This window comes from Wyeomyia smithii, chromosome 1 (genome assembly GCF_029784165.1).
Source record: "Wyeomyia smithii strain HCP4-BCI-WySm-NY-G18 chromosome 1, ASM2978416v1, whole genome shotgun sequence".
Lineage (NCBI taxonomy): Eukaryota > Metazoa > Arthropoda > Insecta > Diptera > Culicidae > Wyeomyia > Wyeomyia smithii.
The window spans coordinates 17,359,043-17,384,852 of record NC_073694.1 but is presented as its reverse complement, the minus strand read 5'-3'; the positions used below and the strand labels follow the sequence as shown (position 1 = coordinate 17,384,852).

At 41.7% G+C, this 25,810-nt stretch overlaps 2 protein-coding genes across 3 annotated transcripts; one reads left to right on the top strand and one right to left on the bottom strand.

The window, feature by feature from the left end:
- Positions 1-2,903: 2,903 nt before the first annotated feature.
- LOC129717531 (broad-complex core protein isoforms 1/2/3/4/5) lies at positions 2,904-11,657 on the bottom strand. Of its 2 annotated transcripts, none has more exons than XM_055667499.1 (4): positions 11,445-11,657; positions 10,834-11,379; positions 7,493-8,419; positions 2,904-3,846 (listed from the first exon to the last, which is right to left on the bottom strand). In XM_055667499.1, exons 2-4 carry the CDS (start codon positions 11,033-11,035, stop codon positions 3,218-3,220), a joined length of 1,758 nt encoding a protein of 585 aa, XP_055523474.1. In that variant the 5' UTR covers positions 11,036-11,379; positions 11,445-11,657; the 3' UTR covers positions 2,904-3,217. The 2 variants fall into 2 exon arrangements, with proteins under 2 accessions (XP_055523474.1, XP_055523473.1); XM_055667498.1 differs by lacking the exon at positions 2,904-3,846 and adding an exon at positions 3,853-4,834.
- A 4,243-nt stretch (positions 11,658-15,900) lies between these two features.
- LOC129734104 (splicing factor 1) lies at positions 15,901-20,956 on the top strand. Its single transcript, XM_055695838.1, has 6 exons — positions 15,901-16,092; positions 16,229-16,686; positions 16,750-16,914; positions 17,353-17,428; positions 19,421-19,573; positions 19,634-20,956. Exons 1-6 carry the CDS (start codon positions 15,992-15,994, stop codon positions 20,778-20,780), a joined length of 2,100 nt encoding a protein of 699 aa, XP_055551813.1. The 5' UTR covers positions 15,901-15,991; the 3' UTR covers positions 20,781-20,956.
- The last annotated feature ends 4,854 nt before the right edge of the window (positions 20,957-25,810 follow it).

Here is a 25,810-nt window from a genome sequence, read left to right as displayed (position 1 = left end):
CTTCTGTAGACTAGGAGAAGATAGTCCATGTTTCGTTGGCAAAAACTAATCCCATCTATTCTCAAAAGACATCTCATTTTGCCCTAATTTCTAATTTTGGAAAAAGAATAAATCCCGATGATGATGTGAAGGAGAAATTCTATATGAGCTCCTCAATAAGACATATGGAGAGTGCCCAAAACATGATATGAAGATCATCATCGGGTACGCAATAGCACAGATTGGATCGGAGCAGTTCTTTTATCCCATTATTGGTGGACACAGCCTCCATGCTGCCAGTGTTAGAAAGGCCTGAGGTTAGTGAACTTTCCCGCAGGTAGAGGAATGGAAAGGAAAGATATCAGGAAACACACATGGCAACACCCAGTGGCAAAGCCTGCTCTCAAAACGACCATATTGGGAATGGCCGCAGGAACCACACGCAACATGTAATTCGAGCAAATCATGTGACTCGTCAGAGATAAGGATAGTTATCGAGAGTCTAGACCGGCCGAAAAGAGACTCCATCAACGCAAAAAACATGAGCACTGCGAACGATCTTTTGTGGAGACGGAAACGTGAAATTTCTATGGAAGGGAACCTGATAACCGATGAGACCCTGGTGGCCATGCAATGAAAACGACATTCGAGGTGTTGCTGAACGACTAAGAGGGTAGAGCCATCGACAGAAACAGGAGGGAAGTTGAGGAGGACGGACAAGCTGTGGATCCGCCAAGCTTGGACGAGGTTAGAGAAGCTTGTAAAGAGCTAAAAAACTACGAAACAGCTAGAATCTACGGCCTCCCAGCCGAACATCTCAAAGCCGGGAGTGAGCAGCTGTTGTGTGCAAACCATCAGCTCATCTTGAAATGTTGGGTTGAGGACAAACTACGAGAGGACTGAATAGACAGACTCGCTTGCCCAGTCTCTAAAAAGGGCCACTGACTCGATTGCAGTAAATAAGCCTTTGTCGGAGTACCCGTGCGGTTTCCTAGAAGGGCGATCTACAACGGACCAAATGTTCACCTTGCGTCAATTACTTGACAATTTAAAAGAAGTAAAATTACAGCCTCATCATCTTATCATCATCAAGGCAGCATACGATTCAGTCAACCGCATCGAATTATGGCAAATTATGCTTGAACGAGGTTTCCCAACAGAACTGATTAGGCTGATTCCTGCCACCATTGACAGATTTCCACCATGCGTCAGAACAGTGGGCGTAATTTCGGACCCGTTCGTGATGTTATACGGATTGAAGCAAAGTGACGGGATCCCGAACCTGTTGTGCAACATTGCCTTGGAGGGTGTAGTACGGAGAGCTGTCGTGCAAAGAAGCGGTACTATTATCTCAAAGTCTCAAATACTCCTTGGCTTTGCGGATGATATTGACATCGTTGGTATAACCGCAGAGAAGTGGAAGAGGCGTTCGTTCCTTTCGAAAGGGAAGCAGCGAGAATTGGACTTACCATCAGCTCCACCAAAACGAAGTACATAATGGCTTGTGGAGAGCGTGGTCGATGAAGGAAGCCGACCGGCGAACACTTGGAGTCTTTGAACGTAGAACTTGGCGGAAACCTGGGGAATGGAGTGTGAAGCATGCGCATGAACCATGAGGTGTACCAAACATACCAACATGCGAATATCATCAAGCTGATAAAATACGGCAGGCTACAGTGGGCTAGCCACGTGGCACGAATGTCGGAGTAGCGATCGAAGATAATATTCAGCAGAGAACCCGACAGAGCTCGGCGACTCTGTGGTAGACCCGGTACTCGTTGTATGTGTGGTGTAGATGAGGACGCCGAATCGGCGGGTGTCAGGGCGATTGAAGAAGATCAATCCAAGATCGAGCTATGTGGAACCATATTCTGGATTTGGCAGTTGGTCGTTAACGATCTGTCGCTATAAAGTAAAAGTAAGTAAGTAAGAGGAGCAAGGAGAGCTGTGTAGCCGCAAGGTTACAGAGTCCGCTTTATCAAGGATGGTTGTGGGTTCGAATCTTAGTAGAATCAGGCCATTCGATATCAAAAAGGACTTTACGCATGGGTTTATTCTCAGGCTCCTCACCAGTTACCCTTCCTCTACGCTGAAATCTATACAATACCTTTGCGTGACTTCCTATTAACAACAATTAAGTCCCTCTTTTAATAAAAATGGCCAGAACGACGCATGACGGAACTTCTCCAGGAAATTATAATTGGTGATATTTGGCAGGAGGAACGAGGCTCGGTATAGGAGAACAGCAAGCGTGTTAAAGAAGAGTAGCACATTACATACAAGCACTGATAAAAAAATAATAATAAGCATGCCACTTCTCAATAGCGGTATTGCTAATAATAGGAGTGCGGGATACAGCAGACACCCGGGCATATCTCACAGATCAACAATTCTGGTCGCAGTGAGGAAGTCCATACAGAAAAAAAGTAAGAGTAATTCACTTTCGCGCCCGATTTCGTTTTATGTATTTTTTTCTTTTTCGCTAATCATTTTGAACTTTACACAAAAAAAGGTTTTCCATGTGAACGAAAAGCAATATTGTTTAGAAGGAATCGTGAAGTTATTGACTCATTTTTGAAAGGCGCATCGAATCCGTTATATTTTCTCAAAGTTGTTGGCGATTCTTTGAGGATTTTGCTAAAATTTCAGGTTATTTATGGCCTGGAACTGAAGGTAACATTTCTAATATTTTAGTGAGTGTCTCAAGTGTGGAGTTCTCGTACTACGCGGCCGGATTTGACTTTCTTGAAAGAATTTAGAAAATGCTTTCCCCATTTTCGAATGAGCTAAATACGGGTGTTGGAACGAAAATTGCCAGTACAGTCACAACAAAGCGCCCTAAACAAGAATAAGAGTATTTATCTTCGGGTTAGTTAACAAAGTTTAAATTAATTAGTCATAATATGAAAAAATAACGCATTGCATTACATTAAAATAATCTTGATTTAATCTCCATAATTTTAGTTCGTAAAAATCAACAGAAAACTCAAAAACATTCTCTTTGCTGCCAATTTGGTTCGTCAATACAACTTAAACTATTCTCATTTCAAAAACATAAAACTAACATTGCTGTGGAAATCATTGAGCATTTTAAAAAATCTTTATGAAAAAGGGCGACATTCTAGAAAAAAATCTACATATATAAAAACACCCTAAGTACCGCTAAACTTTGGTCATGTAAGCAATCCGTCCGGTAATAGCTGAACATTGTAAATGAAAAATGTTGTTGAATCTTTGGTTATTCATTTCCCGCGAGTGGTTCCTTCTTGAGCTGCCAGTTTGAAGAGGTGGACAGATTTAGACTAGTTTCCTGTTCCTGTTGCTGTTGTTGATGCTGAAGCAGTGGAATGATGGCATTAATGCTATTGTTATTACTGCAACCATTAGCAGCGGTGCTGTTGCCACTATTGCTGCCACCCATTCCAAGGGAGGTGTTCCCAGTGTTAGGGCCGGGTGACGAAGAAGCAGCCGCAGCTGCTGCTACCGCGGCAGCAGTAGCTGCCGTAACGACATCCATTCCTCCGATCGTAAGCCCCAGTCCGAGTGCATCGTGCTCTTGCTGCTGTCGGGCCCTCAGCGCCGCCAGGCTGGCGTTCAGCTGTTTCATCGATTTGTAGTCCTTGCGCAGGTGCTGCCGGATCTCGGTGTGGCAATGTTCGTTGTTCGTGACGATGATGTCGCCGGTGTCGGTCGTCGTGACGCGCGCCTTGCAGTTGTACTTGCGCGACAGATTGCACTGCCAGTACTTTTTGTCCTTGCGGATGTACTGGATGCCGAACGAGTGGCCGTCGTGCACGAGCAGCGGCTTGCCGCGCTGGCTCAGCATGAACTGCAACCGACCCTGGAACCATTTTTCGCCGGGCGCAACTAAAATGAAGAGGTGGAAATTGTTGAGAATAGGTTTTTTTTTTTTTGTAAAAAATCGTTGTATCGTAGAGATAAAGGAGAGCAGTTAGATTTGAAACGATTTATTTAAGTATGTCAATATCACGCTTTTTTTAAATTGAATGTCCTTAGGAAAGTTGTTCCGTTTTAAGTTGCAGTTGGTGTTGCTGAGACGCTTGATCATCGGATAGTGTGGCTGTGGGTGGCTGAGGCGGTGGCGGCAACAGCATGCTGTCAGTGACCGTGTCACCAAGCAGAGCGGAAGATTGAGTAACCGTATCCGTAGTACAGCCGCTAGTGGAGCTACTTGTCATCGACGGTTGGAGCTGGGTCAGCTTGATGTCGATGGCATCCGTTTGAAAGTTGCTACTTTCGGTGGGCGCTGGAGGCTGAGCCGGTGGCTGGGGTTGCGAGATATCAGGCGGAGGCATGGGAGTTCCGGAAATGTAGGACTGTTGAGGCGGGGGATTAGGAGGAAAATCGTTTGTGTAGGGAGGCTGCGGTTGGTGGTGGGGATATTGATGGTCTTGCAGTGGCGGTCCCATCAGATTGGTTTGGTGGAGTGAACTGGGAGGTTGTATGCGAGGGTTTTGACTAGGATCATAACCACCGTTAACTGCTATAATCTGTGGTCCATTCATGTGATGCTGCGGATGGTGATTCAGATGACTATGGTGAGGAGGTGGCGGACCAATGTTTGGTGGAGGAAGTGGTGGCGGTGGCGTAGGCTGAACTGGCTGTTGAGGGAACTCATTTGGTCCTTTCATGTGCGGGGGGTGATTGTGAACTCCGGTGGATGAAATCACCTGGCCGTGGTGGGTTATGCAGCGCGCACGGCACATCGAAACGCGGTACGATTTACATAGCCAGTACGTCTTAAGGCCCTGCTGAGTGGCCACTGTATTGTTTCGGTTAAAGATACAACTGTTGTGGAGCAACGAGGTTGACGAGAGCATCGTTACGCTTGGACCTGCGAGAAAATTGGGCTCAGTTAGCTGGCAACTTTTTTGCAATCAAAAACAAAATAGTGCCAATCGTGTGTTTAGTGCAGCAGCTAGCTAAGGTGCAAGTTAGTGCATTGGAAATAATAACAGCAAAGGAAAGAAACTACAAACACACCGAACTGTTTCAAAACAGATAAGCTACAGAAATCAGTTGAATAAAGAAGCAAAATTTTTAAAACGATGACTGCTAATCGACAGCCCGCTTATCGCTAAGAGTATCTCCTATTTATCACATTCCGTAGCCATTAAACTCGTTGAAAACCCGTAGCAAATGTGCCGATAAGTGGGCGATAAAGGATAAACCTTAAGACGTTCCGATAAACCCTTCAACTCGAACGCGATAAGTCGAGCAACAATTCAATTATAATTGCCTCCATTCGCCGTTGCTATCTATACTCGACCGAAGTCGATTCGTTTCATCCTGCTCATCAACGGTTGACTCGGTTGGCTCTCGAGGAGCAGTGCAACCGCGAGAAAATATATTATATATTATCACTAAACTGGTTGCGTTCATAAAATTTGTAAACATCACGCGGAGAAAAAAACAACATTTATGTTTCTCTCCGCGCGATAATAACTTGCGCGCCCGCCCAAAGTCGAATTCAATGCCTTTCGTGTCCGCCCCGTCCGGCTTCCGGCGTCCACGTTCGGATCGGCGATCATTTACCGGGAGCATGACACCGACAGACCGGGGGCTGAGATCATTCTTTTATCAGCCCCGAAAACCGGAGTCGTCACTGCCGCCACCGCTCGCTGCGGCAACAGTAGCAGCAGTCGCCACAGTCGATTGACGAAAAAACGTAAAAATGATCGCTCTCTAGACGCTATCTGTACTTATTTTGTCGGTATAATTTCTAAATGTCCACATCATCTCAATTACGGGGCTGTGTTCTGATAAGAAACTCAGACTCTTTTCTGCTTGTCGGTTTAACGTATTAACGCTCGGAAGATAAGCTGCTCGAGTTACCCTTATGGACGACGACGACTTCCGTGGTGCAACGTTCTAAGCCGAGAAGTAGGTCACATCATTCTAGACGTTACGTAATTTTTAAATTGTTTTTCAAAAAAAACCTTGAGAATTGAAACTAATTCAGTAAATGGTAAAACGGTGAAGAAGGTTTTCATTGCCATAACCAAATCTCTATTTTGTTACCAGAATACTTTCGTCTTCGTAAAATCCAACAGTTCTGATCAGGATTAAAACTGGATTCAATTGCTGACCGACGAAACAATTACTGGTAAACATTGCGTCATATCTCACGCTTGTTTATTAACAGATAAGAACCTTTCTTCACCAAGTGTTGAAGAGTTCAATTCCTCTGAAATTTCTGAAATTATTCCCCCGATGATAACCTCACACTGTGTGAGCAATATTCCCAGATAAATGCACTACCATTGGAGGAAAAATACGCATAGACCTTACGGAAGGGACTCCGTACAAAGAGACGGCCTCCATTTGTTCAACAATCGATAAGCATTATAAGCGATAAACGAGCAGGCAACAAGATCAATACGAAGCGAAGATCGTTTCGCTCCACTTATCTGAACTTTGCACTCGGTGTCTGTTCAAATACCGTGCAAGATCATACACATCTCTCCAACTGTTCTCCATATAGTACTAAACTAATTCCATTGATAACGGGCTGTGTCTCTACAAAGCAAGCTCAATCTCCGGGGCTTGCGCGTCTTAGATTTCAGCTCGTTTTACCCTCTTCTAGTTTTCGTCCAGCCGATAACATTCGCGTCGGTACCTCGTTTGGCCCTCCCTGTCTATATTTGCTCTGCATCCCATTCCTGTAAGAGCAACCAACATCTCGTATAATCCCCTCGCCACCGTCAACGTGGACTATCGATTATCGGCTCCCGGCAGCGTGACCCGTGCATGCGGTCGGTTGTTTCTTTTCCCCACGCGTGCACCGTCGTTTATCCTTCTCTCTTGCGCGCTCCGGCCGTAACGGCGCTGCTGCTGCTGTGCCGTTCGATGCTCGATCGCGGGATGTTTATGATTACCGCTAGAGGATCGAAAACGTTGTTGTTTGCTCACATCGTTTATGGAAGCATTTTGCCTCAATATCATAACAAGTGTATGCCCGGGGGAGAGAGAGAGACCGGGTGAACAGGTCAACACGTACTTGCTGCTCTACTGGAGAAATCCGAGTGGAAAAGATTCCTCTATCATCCGAGCTTCGTTACGGTGACTTAGTATTTAAACATTGCTCAGTTTAAATCTATCGAGAGAAAAATGATTTTTTTAGAAATTCCAACGTTATTTGAAATATATAACACGTGGGCACATCCGGAAGTACTTCTGAAATTAAAAGGCCAATTCAGTGTGGTGTGGTTGACTTGAAAAATCATCAACGCATTCGACTTATATTCAGCGGTATGGCTCGTACCGCTGTAAAAATATCACCGTTCGAACTAATCAAAGAATGCGAGAATTACCAAGCTATAGGTACACAGACTTTTCAAAGAAATATCAAATAATACTATACTATAAACAACTGTAAAAGCATTAAAACATATGTAAACGAGAAAGCAGATACAATAAATACTCCCTACTTAATTCGAAGCGTGCTACTTAAGCTGAAGAACATAAAAAAGAGTAAAAAAAAACAACTCACCAGCCGGTATGTCCATGTGTCCGGGAATCCCCTTACTAAAGTCCTGCGAGTAGTCAGAGTTCGCATAGTCGATCGATCCCTTTCCACTGGCCCCGCCGGCTGTACTGTTGTTACCGCTACCGCTGGCCGCTCCAATTGACGCAGCTAGGCTGCTGGCCATACCGCTAAAGCTGCTGCTGTTATGCTCGAAGGCCCCGAACATTGGATGCAGGGCGGGGTGGTGCGTCGGAGTACTGGCAAACCCCAGTTTCATGCCGGCCGCTACTGCAGCGGCTGATGCGCCCATAGCAGCCGCCGATGTAGCCAGATTCGTCGGGCTGTGCCGCGGCGAGGAGAAAGAATCGCTAGCGTTCTCGCGTTTCACAGTGGACAGATCGAACTGTCGCGACGGCGTGGAGGAATGTTCGATCATCGAGATTTGCGGGGAGGTTGCGATGAAGACCTCGTCCGAGCTGAGATTATCCATGCAGTCCGAGTTGCTCTCCTGGTCTATGCTGTCCGTGGAACGTTTGAGTGCCTTCTTTGGGTAGTGGATTGGGTAGGATGGGTCGGTAGCGGAGGAAAACGAACCATCCGCTGCCCGTTTGAGACTTTCCTTCGCTGCGGCCGCAAGGTATGAGTTTAGCTTTGACGGATCCAACTGGCTGGTGGATGGCCCACTTGCCAGATCTTTCAGAGCATGGCGATTCAAGCTACCGATTTGGTTGTTGTTGTTGTTGTTATTGTTGTTGCTATGCGCGGGTGCGGGTTGGGATTGAGGAGTTGAGCTGCGATCGTTTTTGTGTGACGCTGTCAGTCCCTTTATCTGAAGCGTCTCGGCAATTTTCATGAAGCTTTGCAGCTCGGTATGCTTAACGTTTACCTCTCCTTGGTACATGAACTGCAGCAGCTCCTGCATGACGTTTACGGATACGTCCTTTAGTACGACTGTAAAATGGAGAGCAGAAAAATCGATTTTAGAATTTTAATTTTAATGTGTACTCAGACTGTCGAGAAAATCATAATCGTCAAAATCTTCTTGGTAGAGTCGGGGAAAACCCAAAAATAGCCTGAACCTTCTACGATATCGATGAATAGCGCAATTCAAGTATCGAAGCGACGATAAGCAACGATTAGATAAACGCTCTCCGAAGCATCGCCTTTTGGGCCGGCTGTTGACATATGGATAGAATAGTATCAATTTTGAGACCAATACGAGCAGTAAAAGTTTCATTTATCGCCGAACAATGTTCCATTCAATTGTTCATTTTTTTTATCTAGTCAAAGCGATACTGGGCGGGTTTTGACAGGTGTCAACCCTGTTACGCACAATGTTCGAGACAATGTCGTAAATGCATAAATTTTGTAATACACTAGTCTGATAACATGATAACATGTATCGGGTTTGCTCTCGGCTGTTTGCCCCTTTCGTTAGCTGTAACTCGTGTTCGACAATATTGTCCGCGCTTATCGGTTGTCGATATCGTTCTATCGAGCCACTTGAAATTTGATTACTAGCCTGTGGTTTTTATCTTTGAAACCTTCCGCTCCGAAACGGCACGGTCCGGGTGCACAAAGCGAAAGGTGATAATAGCAGGCTAAGCTGTGACTTTCTTGCGGTGTGTTAGACCTTCGGGGCTTCGAGGAGGGTTTATCGAGTTTGTTCGGATGAATCATGCGAAACAGCAGACAAAGGATCGCCAGATACTGATCCTCCGGGTTGAGGTATGCGTCATCAGCTTAGGAGATCTCAAGTAAATTATGTTTTGTTATGTAACCACATGAGGTAACAATGTTTTACTATCGATTCACAAGCAATAGTTTTCCATGAGAAAGTTACTTCGGAGTGCCCAATTTAAGATGTTTTCTTCAAAAAAAAATCTGAATGTAATTATGATGATTCAAATGACATATAATGCAATCGGTAACCTTATTACTTATCGGGTCTAACTTTAATCTAATTTTGGTTACCGGAACATGATTTTTGATATTTAGTCAAAAATCAGAGAACCCTGAGGAAACAGTCAAGCATTTCGAAGAAAAAAAATTAATGCAAAGCAAAGCAATTCGTGTCGTTATACAAGAATTGTTGCTTAGAAAACTTTTCTTTCGTAATAGTGCTCATTTCGCAATGTATGGACTTTTAGAACATTATATAAACTATCTATAGCATTTTTAAAAATTCTCTAAACTTGGTTTTTGAGAGAGCCTTTGAGTTTTAAATATCAATTTTTATCAGTATGCATTTTTTTTAGTACAGATACGTTTTGTTAAAATTTGAACAATTTCATGTAGTCCATTCTTCAACCAAAATTTTGCATATCCTATAGAAAAAAGTTCAAAATCTCACACAAAAAAGTTGTTAAGAAACTGTTTTCCTAATGAATATTTAAAATTTATTCATGCAAAATGTCTATCTTGAAATGCATAAACAATTTTTATATTATTAGGAAAAAATCAAAATTACATTAAAAAAAACTAAATTTTCTCCAAGAGCAATTTTTTTTCAAATTTCTGATTTGTCGCTAAATTATCTTAAAAATGCTAATATTTCTTCCTGTAATTTTTTTCAAATAGTCAAAATATTTTATGAAAATTTGATAAATTTTACATTTTATTTACATTCAATTTTGTAGATCTTTTGAAATAAGCATTTTTAGCAAAATTCTTTCTTTTATTTAAATAAATAAATAAATTTAAAGCTATTGAATTATGAAGAAAACAGAGTTTAGTTATTTAAAAATAAGTCAACATTTTTGTTAGGTTTCATTACACAAGTTCACATAGTTTTATTGAAATCAAAGAAACGGCTGCCAACGGCTGAATGGATCAAAGAAAAATCACTAAAAGAAAATTACTGCAAATAAAATTCGAATGTTTGATATAATATATGCGAACTATTGACGAAAAAAATCTTTCTATTCATTAAAAAAAACTGTCCTCGTGTTCACATACAAGTTGGGATTTTACGCCAATTGGCCACTATTGTACTGTACAGAAATAACATGTCCACTAAGCACTCCCGTGGGTAGCAAAATTGAGCGCGTAATAATCCTCAGACCGATCGAAAATACCCGATAAAAGAGTGCTTATCAAAGATACAATATCTACGGGGCTGGAAATTGACCGCTATTGGCTTATCTAAACCACCATAAAGCCAGCCCCGATAAAGACCCGATACTCGATTTGCCACTTCAAGGCTTAACCGTTCTGTAACAACGCTGTTGTTGTATCTGCCCGCTCTTACCTTCCATCTTACCCCTTCTCCCAGCCACACTCAAACAAAACGAAATCAATATTTCCACCTCATCATAATTAAATTTAAACGCAGCCTAAAACACTCTAAAACACCTTATACTTACTAATCGGATGCTTGCACGGGTTAGACATGAACATCTCCTGAAAGTACGGACTGCAGATGGCCAGCACGATCTTGTGCGCCTTCAGTAGCTTTCGGTCACAGGCGATCGTTACATCGACCAGATCGCCCCGATCGTACAGGTTCTGGAAACCACTGGCAATATTGTCCGCGAAATTATTCCAACACAAGGCAAACTCATCCATCGCGTCTCGTCCTTGCTGTTCTTCCTGGTGTGACACTAACTTTACCCAAAAATCTTATCCTTCGCGTGTCGATTAGAATCGAGAGACCACCGTAGACCGAAACGACCGCAACCGGCTGAGTACGTCTTAAGACTAATGATACGACCCTAGCGCAGCGTGCTTAACTTTTCGGCGACTAAGCGTACTATCAGTTACTAGCAGAGGAGCTTCTTCGTGTGACGACGACGAATCCTTATCAGTTATCATCGTGTTCGGGACCGTTTCTCTTAGTTTTTCTGTGTGTCTTTCAGTGATGCCGGGACATCACCGCTAGACTGAGCCCGAAAAGGAGATCAATGAGCACGCTGGAAAAAAATGCTTAGATAAGAGAAAAAGATCGAAGCTGACTAGTTGGAAAAGCATTATGTACCTACGAAGATGATGAGTCGTTTTTCGGCTCAATTCCTTTTCTTATTCTTCACACGTATGGAGAAAAACTGATAAGGAGAAAAACATAAATAATCACGCTATACACCGAAGCGAATGCACACGGTTTGGTCTGGGTGAGGCGTAAAGCGTGTGAGAAAAACAGAGAAAAAATTTGGCTGCGACCGAGACACAATCAAAATCTTACCCAAAACATTAATCATCGTTTGACGTTTCACTTTTACTGTTTATGTACCGTTAGGGGTGCGATTAGTGGTTCAGTTATATAGTAGGAGAGAGGTACTAGATCTTGGTACCTGTGCATTTTTACAAGAAACGATGTAAAAAGAACAGGTAAAACAAATTACAAAGGTTTTGTTAATTTTTTCTTTAATATAACAGCGTTAAATGTTATTTTTATTTATGAATAATTTTTTTTAATCGTAATCATATAAAACATACGATTACTTTAAACTTACTTTTATATGCAGCTCGTAAATCGTTTACCTACACCTACACAAAAGCTTTAGCGTTTCTTTGAATGATTAATATTTAAAACAGACCAAGATTAAAGCTCCGTAGTACTTTTATTCTCATACATAGTTCAAAATCAGTTAGACACAGGTACTGGATTTAGGATTGTGGGGCCCGGGGGCCAAGTACCTTGGCGTTTTTTTTTTAGTTGTCAAAATTTCAATGAGGGACCGTCCACATTCCACGTGGACAAATTTTTTACCTCCCTTCCCCCCTTTTGGACAACCGTGAATATTGACAAACCCCTGTTCCCCTTCTCTTTGTCCACGAGGACATTTGTATAAAAAAAAAATGAAAAACGACTGTTTATGTGGTTTATTTAATATTTTAAATGTTAGTAAGAGAATAATTATAATTTCAGATTCAGTCAAAAACACCTACACTATAAAAAATGGACACGTTGCTGCGAAGTAGATTCCTCTTACATCTGTGCTAATAAATGTAACATTGCATATCTACGTGGAATACACTTGCGGTTCACAGTCACATCACAAAATCAAGTGTTTTCCATTCCGGTTTGCTAAGTCATGCATACTGAAATCAATCTCTAAATATTCAGATTACAATGCCAAAACACGCTACAATAGAGTAAATTTAATTGAAAATCGACGTGTTAAAATGTTTGGGTTCGGTTATACCTAACAAACAATTTTGTTTTGTTAAGCTATAGTTCAGCCGAAATCCGCTTAATAATAGCTTATTAAGCTGTACATCAACAAAACTGTTTGTTGGGTAGGCATTCATGTGAGCCTGTGCGAACCAGAGTGGTCTATGTGCCATCGAGCAAATCGTTCAGGAGAAGCAATTTTCGAAAAATCTCTGAATAAAATTCTATTTAACGGATTCTTTTAAACAAAATGTTCTAATATAAAGGTTATGAAGTGGTTTAACATTGGGATACATAAAATTAACAGTTTCTTTGCGAAATCGGTGATTTTATCTCACCAATGTACATAGACCAATCTGACTTCATATATATACTCACTGGAATCCTCGAATCGTTTCGGAGCAGAGTGGTGTATGTACACAAACCCGGTAAATGACAAAGAAAATCGTATGAAATGGCTAGTGTCACATGTTATATGATACATATAGCATGTCACATGTAAGATGTCACGTGTTACATTAAATGTAATACAAGATATTACATATTACATAATATTTTACATGTTACATTTTTCGTGTTACATTACGTGTAACATGTTACATATCACGTGTGACATGTACAAAACAAGTGGCATGTTCCTTATCACATGTAATATGCTACATGTTACATGATAGTATTACATCGATTTATGTACATAGACCACTCTGTTCCGAAACAAAACGGCCATTCTGTTACGGACAAATTTTCAACATGGAATAAATCAGCTTTAAAATTCGATTTTCCGAAATTTTCCTAATCTCCCAACTTCAGCTTCTTGAGTAGATGCGGTATATGCAAAAAAACTCATTTTCGAAAAAAATGGCCTTCAGACCACTTTGTTCCGCAACGGCTCATGTGTAAAGAGCATTTGGTATGACCTTGAGAATTATTTTTAGTGTAGACCAGCGAAGCAATAAATGAAAAGAATCCCATAAAAATTCAGACTGGGGGCTGAGAAACGCATCAAAAGATCAGAAAAGGGGAAAAGCAGAAATTGATTTTAAATTTTGCTGTAAATGGTTCCGAAGTTGGAATAGACTAGGAACAAAAATAATTTCCAATAATGCTGGATTTTTCATGTTTTGGTTGATTTGGAATATAAGCTCATACTGGTTGTAGCAAAAAAATTGAAAAACTTCTCTCCAAACCAGCAAATCAAAATAACTCGTAAACGCCTTTGTAGTCCAGAAGAAACCAACAGACTAATAATAAGTTTTTCTTCGAATAATTATAATTTTTACGCGAAATTTCGAATTACTGCGAATTTTTTTAAGCGCTACCGCGGTCATTAAAAAAAATACGAGGTTTTTCGAAACAACGCTGGTTGGAACCAAAAACGTCTATGCGTTTATTGAATAAAATAAATAAAAAACCCTCCGCACTTAACGCCTTTAAATACTGGTCGTGGAGTGGATCGGATTTTTTTCTAAAGGTTTTCTTGGTGGTTTACTTTACGCGGGTTTCGAATAGACCTTCCTATCTGCGCTAGTATTAATGGTCGATTTCACTAATACAAGTTTTATTTTTGGTTGCAAATAATCAACACGCTGGTGGTAACAAAAAAATTCCTCTTACCCCGAACTTTTATTCAAGTTGTAAGCCGATTTTTAGTTCTATTTCATCTATTTTTCCACTAAAACAAAGTTTGTTAAAACAGGTAACACTAATAAACTAGGATTCATAAGTAAAATATTTTTCGAAATTGAATATCAGCGGATTTTTTGGTTGAAAACAAATCGACTTTATAAGGATACACGACTAAGCCTGTATTGGTGAGATCTGGCGTAGGAAGCTTTATTGATGTGATTTTTTCATGCGGATTTTTGAATTTACGCGGTTTGATGCATGTATCCCTCGCGTGAAAAAATTGACTGTAATCCAAAATTTACTCTAAAATGACTCTAAAACAAAATTTAAGGCCAAACAAAAAAGCCAAAATTCCCGAAACCAATAGAGAAACTATGAAATGGCCAAAACAATTATTGATTTCTAATAAAGTTTCAAACCGCCCGAAGAAATCAAGGAAGAGACCAAAAACGAAGAGGATTCAACAGCTAGTTCAATATGGTTGAAAGTTTCTGTAAAAGCAGGAATGATAAAAACTTTTCTTTAAGTTAGAAAAGAAATTAAAAAACAAATACAAATTAACCTCAAAAAGCATGAAAATGCTCCGAGAGGTAAACTGACTTAAACCATCTCAGCAAAACGGGAAAATCCAAAATATTCAGCGCCAGGAAAAGGCCAACTATCGGAAATTTATTACAAAATAATCTCAAAAAACTTTAAAATGTCTCTTAATAGTTGAAAGCAAGCGTTTAAAACTTTATGCTGAAAAATATCTAACATCCAGAAGAACTCGAAAAGCAAATATGGTCTAAAAACTTAAAAAAAATCTTTTGATAACCCAAAATTCACTTTTAGTGACCGGAAGGGAAAAAACAAAAGTTCTATAAACGCATCGAAGGTATTAGAAATCGAAAATAAAAATAAAAATTTAAATTTTCCTCGAACCGGTTCAATTTTTTTCTAAAAAAAAAATTGCTAAATTTAGTTCAGAAAATTGAATATACTTTTAAAAAGCTAGTTGAGACGATAATCGAAATGAGCTCTAGTTCGGTTCAAGCTAATAAAGCACCCCTGGACCCCCTCCCCTCCCGCTTAATCTGGCTATGGTTAGACATCAAGCTCTCGTGTAGAAATCAGCAATCTAACTAATAACAAGTCGCGTAAACTACTTTGCTTTTACATTGGAAAGTCATTCGCATGTATTTTTCTTTTCAAAAAAATATTCATTCGCATATATTTTTCTTTTCAAAAATTTCATCGATTCTAAATCTTTTTTCTTGCCAAAGGTTTCCAGATGAAAATTTATTCACGTGGTAATCACCGATTTTGTTAATATGTTAGAAAAGTAAAGCAAAGCCTTGGTGCTACATTCAGTATCGGAACTCGACCTTCTATTTATTGTACACAGACTTCGCAGCCAACTGTTAAAGTGTACAGGACAATTGCGGGGCTAGCGCTACGATCCCACTGACACTAACAGTCTCTCCCGAGCCGGGACTCGAACATACAACGACTGGCTTGTTAGGCCAGCATCGTACCTCGAGACCAGCTTGGAGATTCAAACACTCAATGTTAGAAAAGTACATAGTTACATTTCCATTTAATTTTTTTAACATGTAGTACCAGCACATGCTACCACTTTGGCAGATAAGCCACACCACCAGCGAAGCTTCCCAGCGCGTAGTACCAGAGCCGAAAAATTAACTGTCAAAAATTTTCCTGCTTTAGGTGCGTCATCAGCTAGCGTGCGGGTTTGTGCAAAAGTAGTGAATTTCGGCGTAATCCTGCATCCGAACCAGCGAAAAATGACTTCCAAACATAAAGATAAAGACCGTGATCGAGATCGCGATGGAGAATCGAGCCATTCGCACGGTAAATCTCGTGACAAGGACCGTGATCGCAGGAGGTAAGTCCGCTGGATGGGCGACTGCCGACAGTGTTGCCAACTTAATTCGGTGACTGTTGTTCGGATTTCACCTTTCGCCGTTTTCAGGTTATGTTGTGCATGTTTTTGTTTATGTTATAGGGTTTTTATATTGCAGATCCCGATCCCGCAGTAAGCATCGGGATAGAGAGAGGGACCGCGAGCGTGATCGTGACCGGGATAGGGACCGTGAGCGTGACCATCATCGGCGTCGCAGCAGGTCACGCGATAGACGTCGCCGCAGCCGTTCGCGTAGCCGTGACCGCCGACGCTCCCGGGAGCGTGATCGTGACCGATATGATAGAGGAGGTAGCCGGGCCTCGGAACGTGATTCCAATCGTGCACGTGAAGAGAGTCGCGACAAGGAAAGCGCCTACGACTACAAGGGTCTGGAGTTTACCCAGAGTGTAATCGAATCGATGATGTCGACGGCAGCGAATGCGAAGAACTTTGCCGAGCTGCTGACCAGCTACAGCCAGCAGCAGCAGATCCAGCAACAGCAGCAGCAAATACAAGCCCAGAAGGCTCTGCTGGAAGCGCACAACGAAAACAGCCAGTCGTCGGATCTGGGCCGAGGTGAGCTTGATTATCATTTAATACCAAAAATTCAGTCAAATATAAATATTAATATTGTTTTAGATGGCCCCAGTGGAAGCGGCAACAATAGTGGCAGCGAAGCTGATGCTCGCCGTAGAAAAAAGAAATCCCGCTGGGCTGGTGGTGATCACGACAAAACCTTTATCCCCGGAATGCCGACTATTTTACCGGCTGGGATGAGCCAAGACCAACAGGAAGCATATTTAGGTGAGTGCACCTACCAAGTTAGCCAGTTTCTTCTTTCGTTACAGTGTAGGTCTTTAAAAGAGTTCGTCGGAACCAGGAAACCACGTTTCATCTGGAAGTCTGCTTGCGTTTGAGCTCAAAACGAGACGAAATATTTATGCACTTGTTTTCTAATTCAACTGATAAAAGTGAAATTGTACCCAATTCCTCCAGGAACATCATTTAGGTCAACTAGGCTGCTGCAGGGTCTTCTCACCGGTAAAGCATGGGTTGCAGTCGTAAGTACAGAACCAGCATCGCCGAGCTCCGCATACGATACGTTTCTTTTTCAGCACCTGTATTATCGTCAATATTTTTTTCCTCCGAGCAGAAAAATTCAGTAATAATCTAACATCGGGGGGTTAACCCTCGATCTAATCTTCTTTGCTCTTGTTTTTTTCATTGACCGGTTGTCGACAGTTCAACTGCAAATCGAGGAAATCAGCCGAAAGTTGCGCACCGGGGACCTGATGATACCGCAGAATCCGGACGAAAGGTTTGACATTTGTTTCTATTTCCGTTTACGTTTACGCTAGCCAATTATACGAGTCAACAAAGTAAATGATATGTTCATGAGCTTTTCAGAGAGGGTTGTGTTATGCCGAGAAAGCTATGGGTAGGATTTGATACCCTTGTATCAGTGAGAGCAGCCCGGATGTTCGTTACTAGAGTTGCTTCCTGTTTGTCATCAGACAGAATAATCGTTTTGGATTTGTTTTCTCATTTGACTCGATTTCTGTAATAGAGCCAAAGATCTAAGTTTTCAAAGGACTTCTCCCAAGATCCATAAATAATAACTTTTGATCTTCGAGCTATGTTTCTGATTAAACAAACATCATCAAACATTAAACCTCCTACTATTGTCAACATCAATTGCCCTGCGACCACGGAAATAAGCAAGCCAATGAATACAAACGAGCGGATTTTGTATCATCACTGGAAAACTAAAAGCTAGCAAAATTTATAAAAAATAGTAATATATTTAGTCGAAATTTATAAAAAATAGTAATCTACTTAGTCGAAATTTATAAAAAATAGTAATCTACTTAGTCATAGCTCAACAATACTATTTTTTGAAGTTACTGCACGTTTAAAACTGCGAATAATGGTTTTGTTGGTAACGATTACCAACACCAAAGTAAAAGGGATAGGTACCCTTCAAAAACATTACAGTTGTTAGAAGAGTTGACAAAAATATATTCGTTCGAATTGGATAGAACTCGGGTTTTCAAGTTTTTTGAATTATCTTTCTGTGCAAAAAAAGTTGGAAGCTGACTTGATTTTTTAGACCTCACTTTTGGCTTCAATGAAACATGAAATTTTATGGAAGATAAACATCAATATAGCAAATTATCTGTTACCCACTCTTCAATGACGATTTAAGAAAAAGCGGGGAGTAGCTGGTCACAAGCTAAACACTCAACTAGTAATTAAAGTCGCCGAAAACACTAATGTATTCTTCTTTTGAAGCATTTCCACGGATACGCAAACAGAGACCCCGTTCCGTTGTTATCACCGTTGGCCGTTGAAAGTGCGATCCGGTTGCGAACCGGCCGAACAAACTAATCATTACTATTTGCTTCTAGCGTATAGAAAAAGAGAAGAAAAGAGTCGGCCTAATAGGCACTGTCACCATTGTCAAACGGGGTTGAGTATTACCATTCGACCTGGCGTCTCAATCTGGGGAGAGGCACTCTCCCCGAAGTAATCTTTTCCTATTAATCATACCGTTATGCAGCCAGTTAGCGAAAGAGGCAGTTGACTAATTCAAATACTTTTGTTAGGCGCTTTTCATGCAAAATGCATCTGCGGTACCAGAGATGATCTGTCGCGCCCGCTTTTCCAGCGCACTGTAGGTGAAAGTAGGACCCTGTGTGGTACGCTGAATGCGCTCTGCCGGCAGAGAGTGCAATGTCACAGGTAGAGAATGAGAGAGGGAGAAAAAAAAGACAGAAACAGGGGCATTCACACGCACACACAAACGCACGCAAATGTGGAAATGATCAGCGGCAAAACTTCAACGCGCGCAAGTTATCTCTCGTTTTTCCTAATCAACCCCCCACAACTAAAAGAGACCCCAAAGACACACAGCGATGATTAATGGTTCTTTTTCTCTCTTCCCAGCTGCGGGTTCGCACGAGAAATTACGATAAAAAAAACGCAAAAAATAAATAATGAAGTTTTGTTTTACAGCCTCGCTAAAGACGTAATTTAATTTATTTACTGGAACTTTAGCAGCATTGTTTTAAATAAAATTGTTGTTCGTTCAACAGGCTCTGATACTGATGTATATTCTACTCGCGCAAGGACTTTTTCTAATTTTTTAAAACTCTAATGACTTTCCTTTCACCAGCAAATAATGAATAATCAAGAACGCTAATAATAATAAGATGATAGTTAATTTTTTTATTTTGTCCAACACTATTGGTCTATAGTTCGCGTTTTTTAATAAAATGTTTTTTTTTTTTGTTTCGTTTTCTAACGGCAGGTCTCCATCCCCGGAGCCGATCTACAGCAGCGATGGCAAGAGGTTGAACACTCGGGAATTCCGTACCCGGAAAAAGTTGGAAGAACAACGCCATCAGCTAATCCAGCGCATGCAGTGTATGAATCCAGAGTTTAAACCACCGTCGGATTACAAGTGAGTTGAGCTTTTTTTTTCACCAAAAAATCGTATAATTAATTATCGTCTTTCAAACAGACCACCGGTGATTCGTGTTAGCGATAAGGTGCTCATTCCGCAGGAAGAACATCCGGATATTAATTTCGTTGGTTTGTTGATTGGTCCGAGAGGAAACACGCTGAAGGCAATGGAAAAAGACACCGGTGCGAAGATTATAATTCGAGGTAAAGGTTCAGTAAAGGAAGGTAAAGTTGGTCGTAAGGATGGACAACCTCTGCCCGGCGAGGATGAACCTCTTCATGCATTCATCACGGCGAGCAATCCGGAGTCGGTCAAAAAAGCTGTCGATCGCATTAAAGACGTCATTCGACAGGGCATTGAAGTCCCGGAAGGGCATAATGATCTCCGAAGAATGCAGTTACGGGAATTGGCTCAGCTTAATGGAACCCTGCGGGAGACAGACGGACCCCGTTGTACGAACTGTGGTTCTAATGAGCACAAGAGTTGGCTATGTCCAGATAAGCCCAACATTACTAACAACATTGTCTGTTCATCCTGCGGCGGAGCTGGTCATATTGCAAAGGATTGCCGCAGTAAACGCCCAGGACAAGGTGGTCCACCAGCTAGCAATAATCAGACCAAGATTGACGAAGAGTACATGAGCTTGATGGCGGAGCTTGGAGAAGGTCCTCCCCCGGAAACCACTCATCAAAGTTCCGGTCCTTCCCGGTCGTATGGGCTTTTCGAACCCCGACAGGCTCCACGTCCTCTGATGCAGACACCGCATCTTCCCCCGCAGCATCCAGCGGCGCCGCCAGTACCGCCTCAACATGCACAACAGTGGAACCAAGCTGCGATGCCAGCCCTTCCTGCTCCGCCTCCGCCACCGCCAGGAATTACACCTCTTATGTCATGGGGCCAGCAACCTCCCCCACCCGGAAGCCCCGAGCTATTGCCACCAGGAACTGCTCCCCTACCGCGTTTCCCTTCAAGTTATCCTCCACCCCCTCCAGGGATATCACAGCAGCCACTTGCTCCCGGTACCGGTCCGGTCGGCTCATGGGGTGGAAGTAATGGTTCGGCTCCACCTCCACTGATGCCACCCGGTACATGGTCTCCCGCCGGCAATGGCGCTGGATTCATCCAACCGCCACCCATGCCCCCAGGGATGCCACCGGCTCACCTATTGAGTGCACCGCCTCCTCCACCTCCACCGTCATCCTGAACGGTGCCCGGAGAGGAGGACACATTTTTACTGGCAATGGAACACATACCCTGACAAATTGAATGATAACCAAACCTGAAAATTTAGCGATAGTTATAGGCTTAGTTTTCTTTTGTTTGCTGCAACAGAAGTCCCCGAATAAACATGCTAGTTCCGGTCCGTTCCAGTGACGAAAACGGAAAACTCCGGTTTGTTACATGCCGAAATTTATTCCCCCCCGAAACTCAATATGACTGGTAAGTAGGACATATCTTCATGTCTCACTGAAACGATCCTGAAAACAAAAAGCTGTGCCCTCCCCAGTGTATAGTGTACCGCACACGCTAAACCTGTTTATCCGCAGATGGCATTATGGCAGTTTTATGTAATTGCTACTCAGCAAGCATCTCAACCGAAGACGACGACGACGACGATCCTCTTGATATGAGAGGTCAAAAATGTTCCATTTTGAAACCTACTCTGAAAGTAGAAGCCACAACGACTGTGCACTAATTCGCATAACAAGTTGGCTTCACGACGGTGACTACGAAAAAAACAAGCGCTGAGCGCTTTTGTTTCCATCAGACAAGTGAATGCTATTTCATCAGATCACAACTTGAAAGCGGCAGTGACAAAGACAATGCTCATCACGATCGACTATGCGCGCTGAATTTATTCAATCTCCATTCATACGTCGTCGCAAAAAAATACGGAAAGACCTGAACAGCGTTGGGCAGTCGAAATGAAATGTACCGATCGAGTGAAAGAAGCACCACAACATAATTTTAACCGGTGCGGTGGACTCGGTAGACTGCGAAATCGCGTCCTCCCTGTGCATGTAAATTACCGCGAATCGTGTAGTAATTTCACGCCAGTTTAGATGGCCTGGCTGGCGACCAAGGTGGCATCAGGTGTGTAATGATAGGACCGAATTCGAAGACAAAACCGGTGTATGCGATGCGACGCTGCTGCTGCCACATTGAGCAGCTCTAAATAGGTTAATGGTATTGTTTTTTTTTGCCCCGATGTTCACGTGCACAACGGATTGATTGTGCTTTGCGAAGTGTGTGCAAACATTGGTGCCATTTATTTGCGCTATTAGGAAAACGTATCTATGCCGATAGTTTTATGATTATATTCTTTAAACCTCAGAAGAGAGGTTTATGAGAATATTTTTAATGGTCACTTATAGCGTCACAAAATTACTCAAGGTCTCGTTTCGCAGGGTGGTTTAATTAAATGGCTAACTGCAGCGGTCGTTATCGTAAAAATGTCTGCTGGGCATTTTATAGAGCTATGAATTGAACAACGATGGAGTTTAAGTTATGATTGCCCTCATTTTTTTCTTTTGGAGAAATAATCCTTCGTGCACTCACAGCATCAATGGGTGAGCGTTGTAGACCTGCAGGCGACGGATGAAAAAAATTGACACGCATGGAAGGTGCTGTTGTTGGGATCAAGAAGAGATTATGTCATAAAAAATCGATGCTTATACATGCAATGCTGTGATTGTTCGACAATCACGGTGCCTTTCCCATGAATTCGAATTATGCTATGCTATGGAATGAGAACTGGCGTCGAAGGTTTCTTGTGTATTTTTTTATACTAATACCAATCACTGAATATTTCGTTATTAGACGGTGAATATTTTCTCGACACGCTTTGAAGAATAACTAAACCATGGATTGCCGATTCCATGGCTAGGAAACAACGAAAACGCAGTCTGACTGAAACTGAAGAAGTCGACCTTGAAACGGATAGAGTAAAAAAAACTGAAACATAATTATGAAGCTTTCTAAATGGTGTCAATCAGTGAGCAGGGATGGTTCTGAGGGCTTATAGATATACCAAGCGGAGAAGACAAATTAATATTTTATAACTATAGCACGAAATTCCTCGTTGATTATATAAATACGATAATTAGTGATCAATAAAAACAAAATGTTGGGCAACTCAAAACAAACAGGTAAGCTGAATAAAGCTTTTTAATTACTTTTTATTGCCTTTTGCAAAATGCTTTTTCAAACGTTCATCAGGATCCCTGTCAAAGGCAGAAAAAATAATCAAGACAGAAATTATGATCTTTATTTACACTAATATGTTGTAATTTCGAAACAATTACAGAAGCATCAACATCTAGAGGAATGCCCGTTCTTTTGCGGCTTAGCTTGTCCCATGACGAACAATCGAGAAAGTTTATTAAAGGCTAGGCCAATGAGAGGATACCAATCGTCAAAAAAAGGTAAGTACTTCTCAGAATATGTATCAACTAAAAATATGGACATTAGTTTAATTCAATTATCTACCGGTTGTTGACGCGTTGTAATTCTTATTTAAAAAATACTATTGTATTCGTTTATTTTTTAAATAAAATTTTACATTAAATATCGCGGACAACATTGGATCAACTATAAAAGTTAAACATTGGGAAGAGTGATGAATGACCAAAGGGTTAAAATCACTCCCTAATAAACAAATATTAATAATAATGATAATAAACATTGGGAAGTATTCAACATTAAATTGATCACATAAATTCAAATCTAACTCTTTCACAGTTCTCTACAGTTTCGTTTCAACAGAATGATATGGTTTGGTTTCAACAGAATGGTTGCATTTTTTACATTAAGTTCTGACGAACTTTATGTAGAAAAGTGTTTCTTTTCCTGGGTCGCATTGATGTCTTCTTCGTTTCTTATTTTCAAAAATAGTTTCATATCGTCGGCACGAATTACCAAGAATATAAATAGCGTTAACGTACAAAATAAAAAAGACAGGTCCTTAGTGAGAGCCTCCCTCTTGAGGCTAGATTTGAGTTTCATCCGTTGAATTTAATTATTTGTTCGTGGTTAGTTGAATAGAAGCGGCACTTGAAGAAGCCATGCTGCTTATCAGTTATGCGGTTTTCGATTATAGGAAATCGTTTTTCATTATCAATTGATTCAAATAGTTCAGAAATTACATTAGATTACGATAATGTCTTGTTCGGTAAGATTATAAGATAGGCACCAGCTGGTCTCGAGGCATGATGCTGGCCTAACAAGCCAGTTGTTGTATGTTCGAATTCCGGCTCGGGAAAGACTGTTAGTGTCAGTAGGATCGTAGCGCTATTGTCCCCCGCAATTGTCCTGTACACTAACAGTCGGCTGCGAAGTCTGTGTATAATAGGTCAAATTCCGAGACGTAAGCTTTGCTTTTATAAGATAGGCACCAGAAATGAGGTCTAACTTTTTTTTTTTTCAAAGTATCCAAAATCCAGGCGACAAGGAATCTACTGTGCAATATGGTGTTTTTTTTTTTTAAAGAAAGCACTGGACTGTATTCATGATACCTTCCTCACTGTAGGTCTGTCCTAATTGTTCCAACTGGGTTCATTACCCGTAGTGCTTCTTCGAATGCTACCGATAAACACCGTTTCAATTGGTAGACAAGATTCGCGTCCGGCTGTCCAACGTATTTAAATTGAGATCGGCGTGGAAGATACGTCTGGACTTCCAGAGGTTATCAGTGGAAAGAGTTGCTGCAGAGTATACTCGGAAAGATGATAGACAGACGATGAACCAGCTGGAGTGGACCTGAATGAGCAGTGGAAGCACATCCGTGATGCGATCAGTGAAACAGCGCGAGAAATGATAGGCATGACAACGGGAACCGCGCGTAGTGGGTGTTTCGATGCTGAGTGTCTGGAGGTGACGGAAGAGAAGAGCCGGCCCTACACCAACACGTTAGTAGCAGCTAATCGTGAATTGAATCTGAATTACCGATAAATTGCTGGTGGCCAGGCGTTGAAAGCAAAGTTTTGAAGTGGTGTTGAACGGTCGAGGGGAACAGGATGGACATTGTGGAGGACGCACAAGCTGTGTGTTTACCAACATTGGACGAAGTGAAGAATGCTTGCAAAGAGCTGAGAACTACAAAGTCGCTGGGAAGGACGGCTTGCCGGCCGAACTTTTCAAGGTCGGGAGCGAGCGGCTGTGTAGTGCAGTTCACCAGATTATCCTAAGGGAACAACGACCTACAGATTGGTTGGAAGAACTCGTATGCCCCATCTATAAGAACATAGAAAATTACCGTTGGCATAGCCAGCAGTAGTACCGGTAGCATAGAAGTAATTTCGACAAATAATGTGTGTTTGTTCTAACTGTAATTCCTGACTAATGAATTCATGCAAGAATATAATTTTTTGGCGATTGTGACTGTTTCTGTAAGCCTGTAATTTTTTGTAATTATGTAAGTTTAACCATTTCGTTTTGTAGAACCCTAGATAAAGATTCAATAAAGCATTGAAACGTTGGGCATTGAAATGAAACCGTTTTAATCGCAAAATGACTGTAAAGCCGAGAAAAAAAACCCTTTGCGAACAATAATTCAGTCGAAAGCAAGTCTTGAGAATTTGTTTATCTTGGTACTCTTGTGACATGTGACAATGAGGTGAGCCGCGAGGTCTGGATTGCGGCAGCGAATAGGGTTTATTACGGATTGCGTAGCTAGCTTAGGTCCCGTAGCCTACAGATCCGTACGAAATTTTCGCTCCCGGTGGCGCTCTACGGCTTAGGGTCTTCAGGCGTAGAATCCTGCGTTCAATACTCGGTGGCAAACTAGAACATGGGGTGTGGCGCAGAGGCATGGATCACGAGCTGTACGAAGTATACAAACACGCTGATATTGTCAAGCTGATGAAACACGGCAGGTTACAGTAGACTGATCACGTAGCACGGATGAATAAAGACTAGGCGTTTCAATATTTCCAATTAAGTTATAAAGTAATGAATTAACGAGAAAATACTAAACCTTCGATAAACACTCGCTATAGCTACCCACACACGTACTGTAGCAATCCATACATACGAACGAATGAGAAAATTAATTCGATGGTGTGCGCTTCTATAGCAACCAATATTTGCCACCACCCGCTTCTGCTGCTCGAGAAAGAACCATCCACTTTGCCGGTCAATGAACGAATGAGAAGTTCAATTTGATGGGGTGCGAATAATACCGGTACAATTTTGGAATGAAAATGATGGGGTGAAATGTTCGAATGGTTTATATCA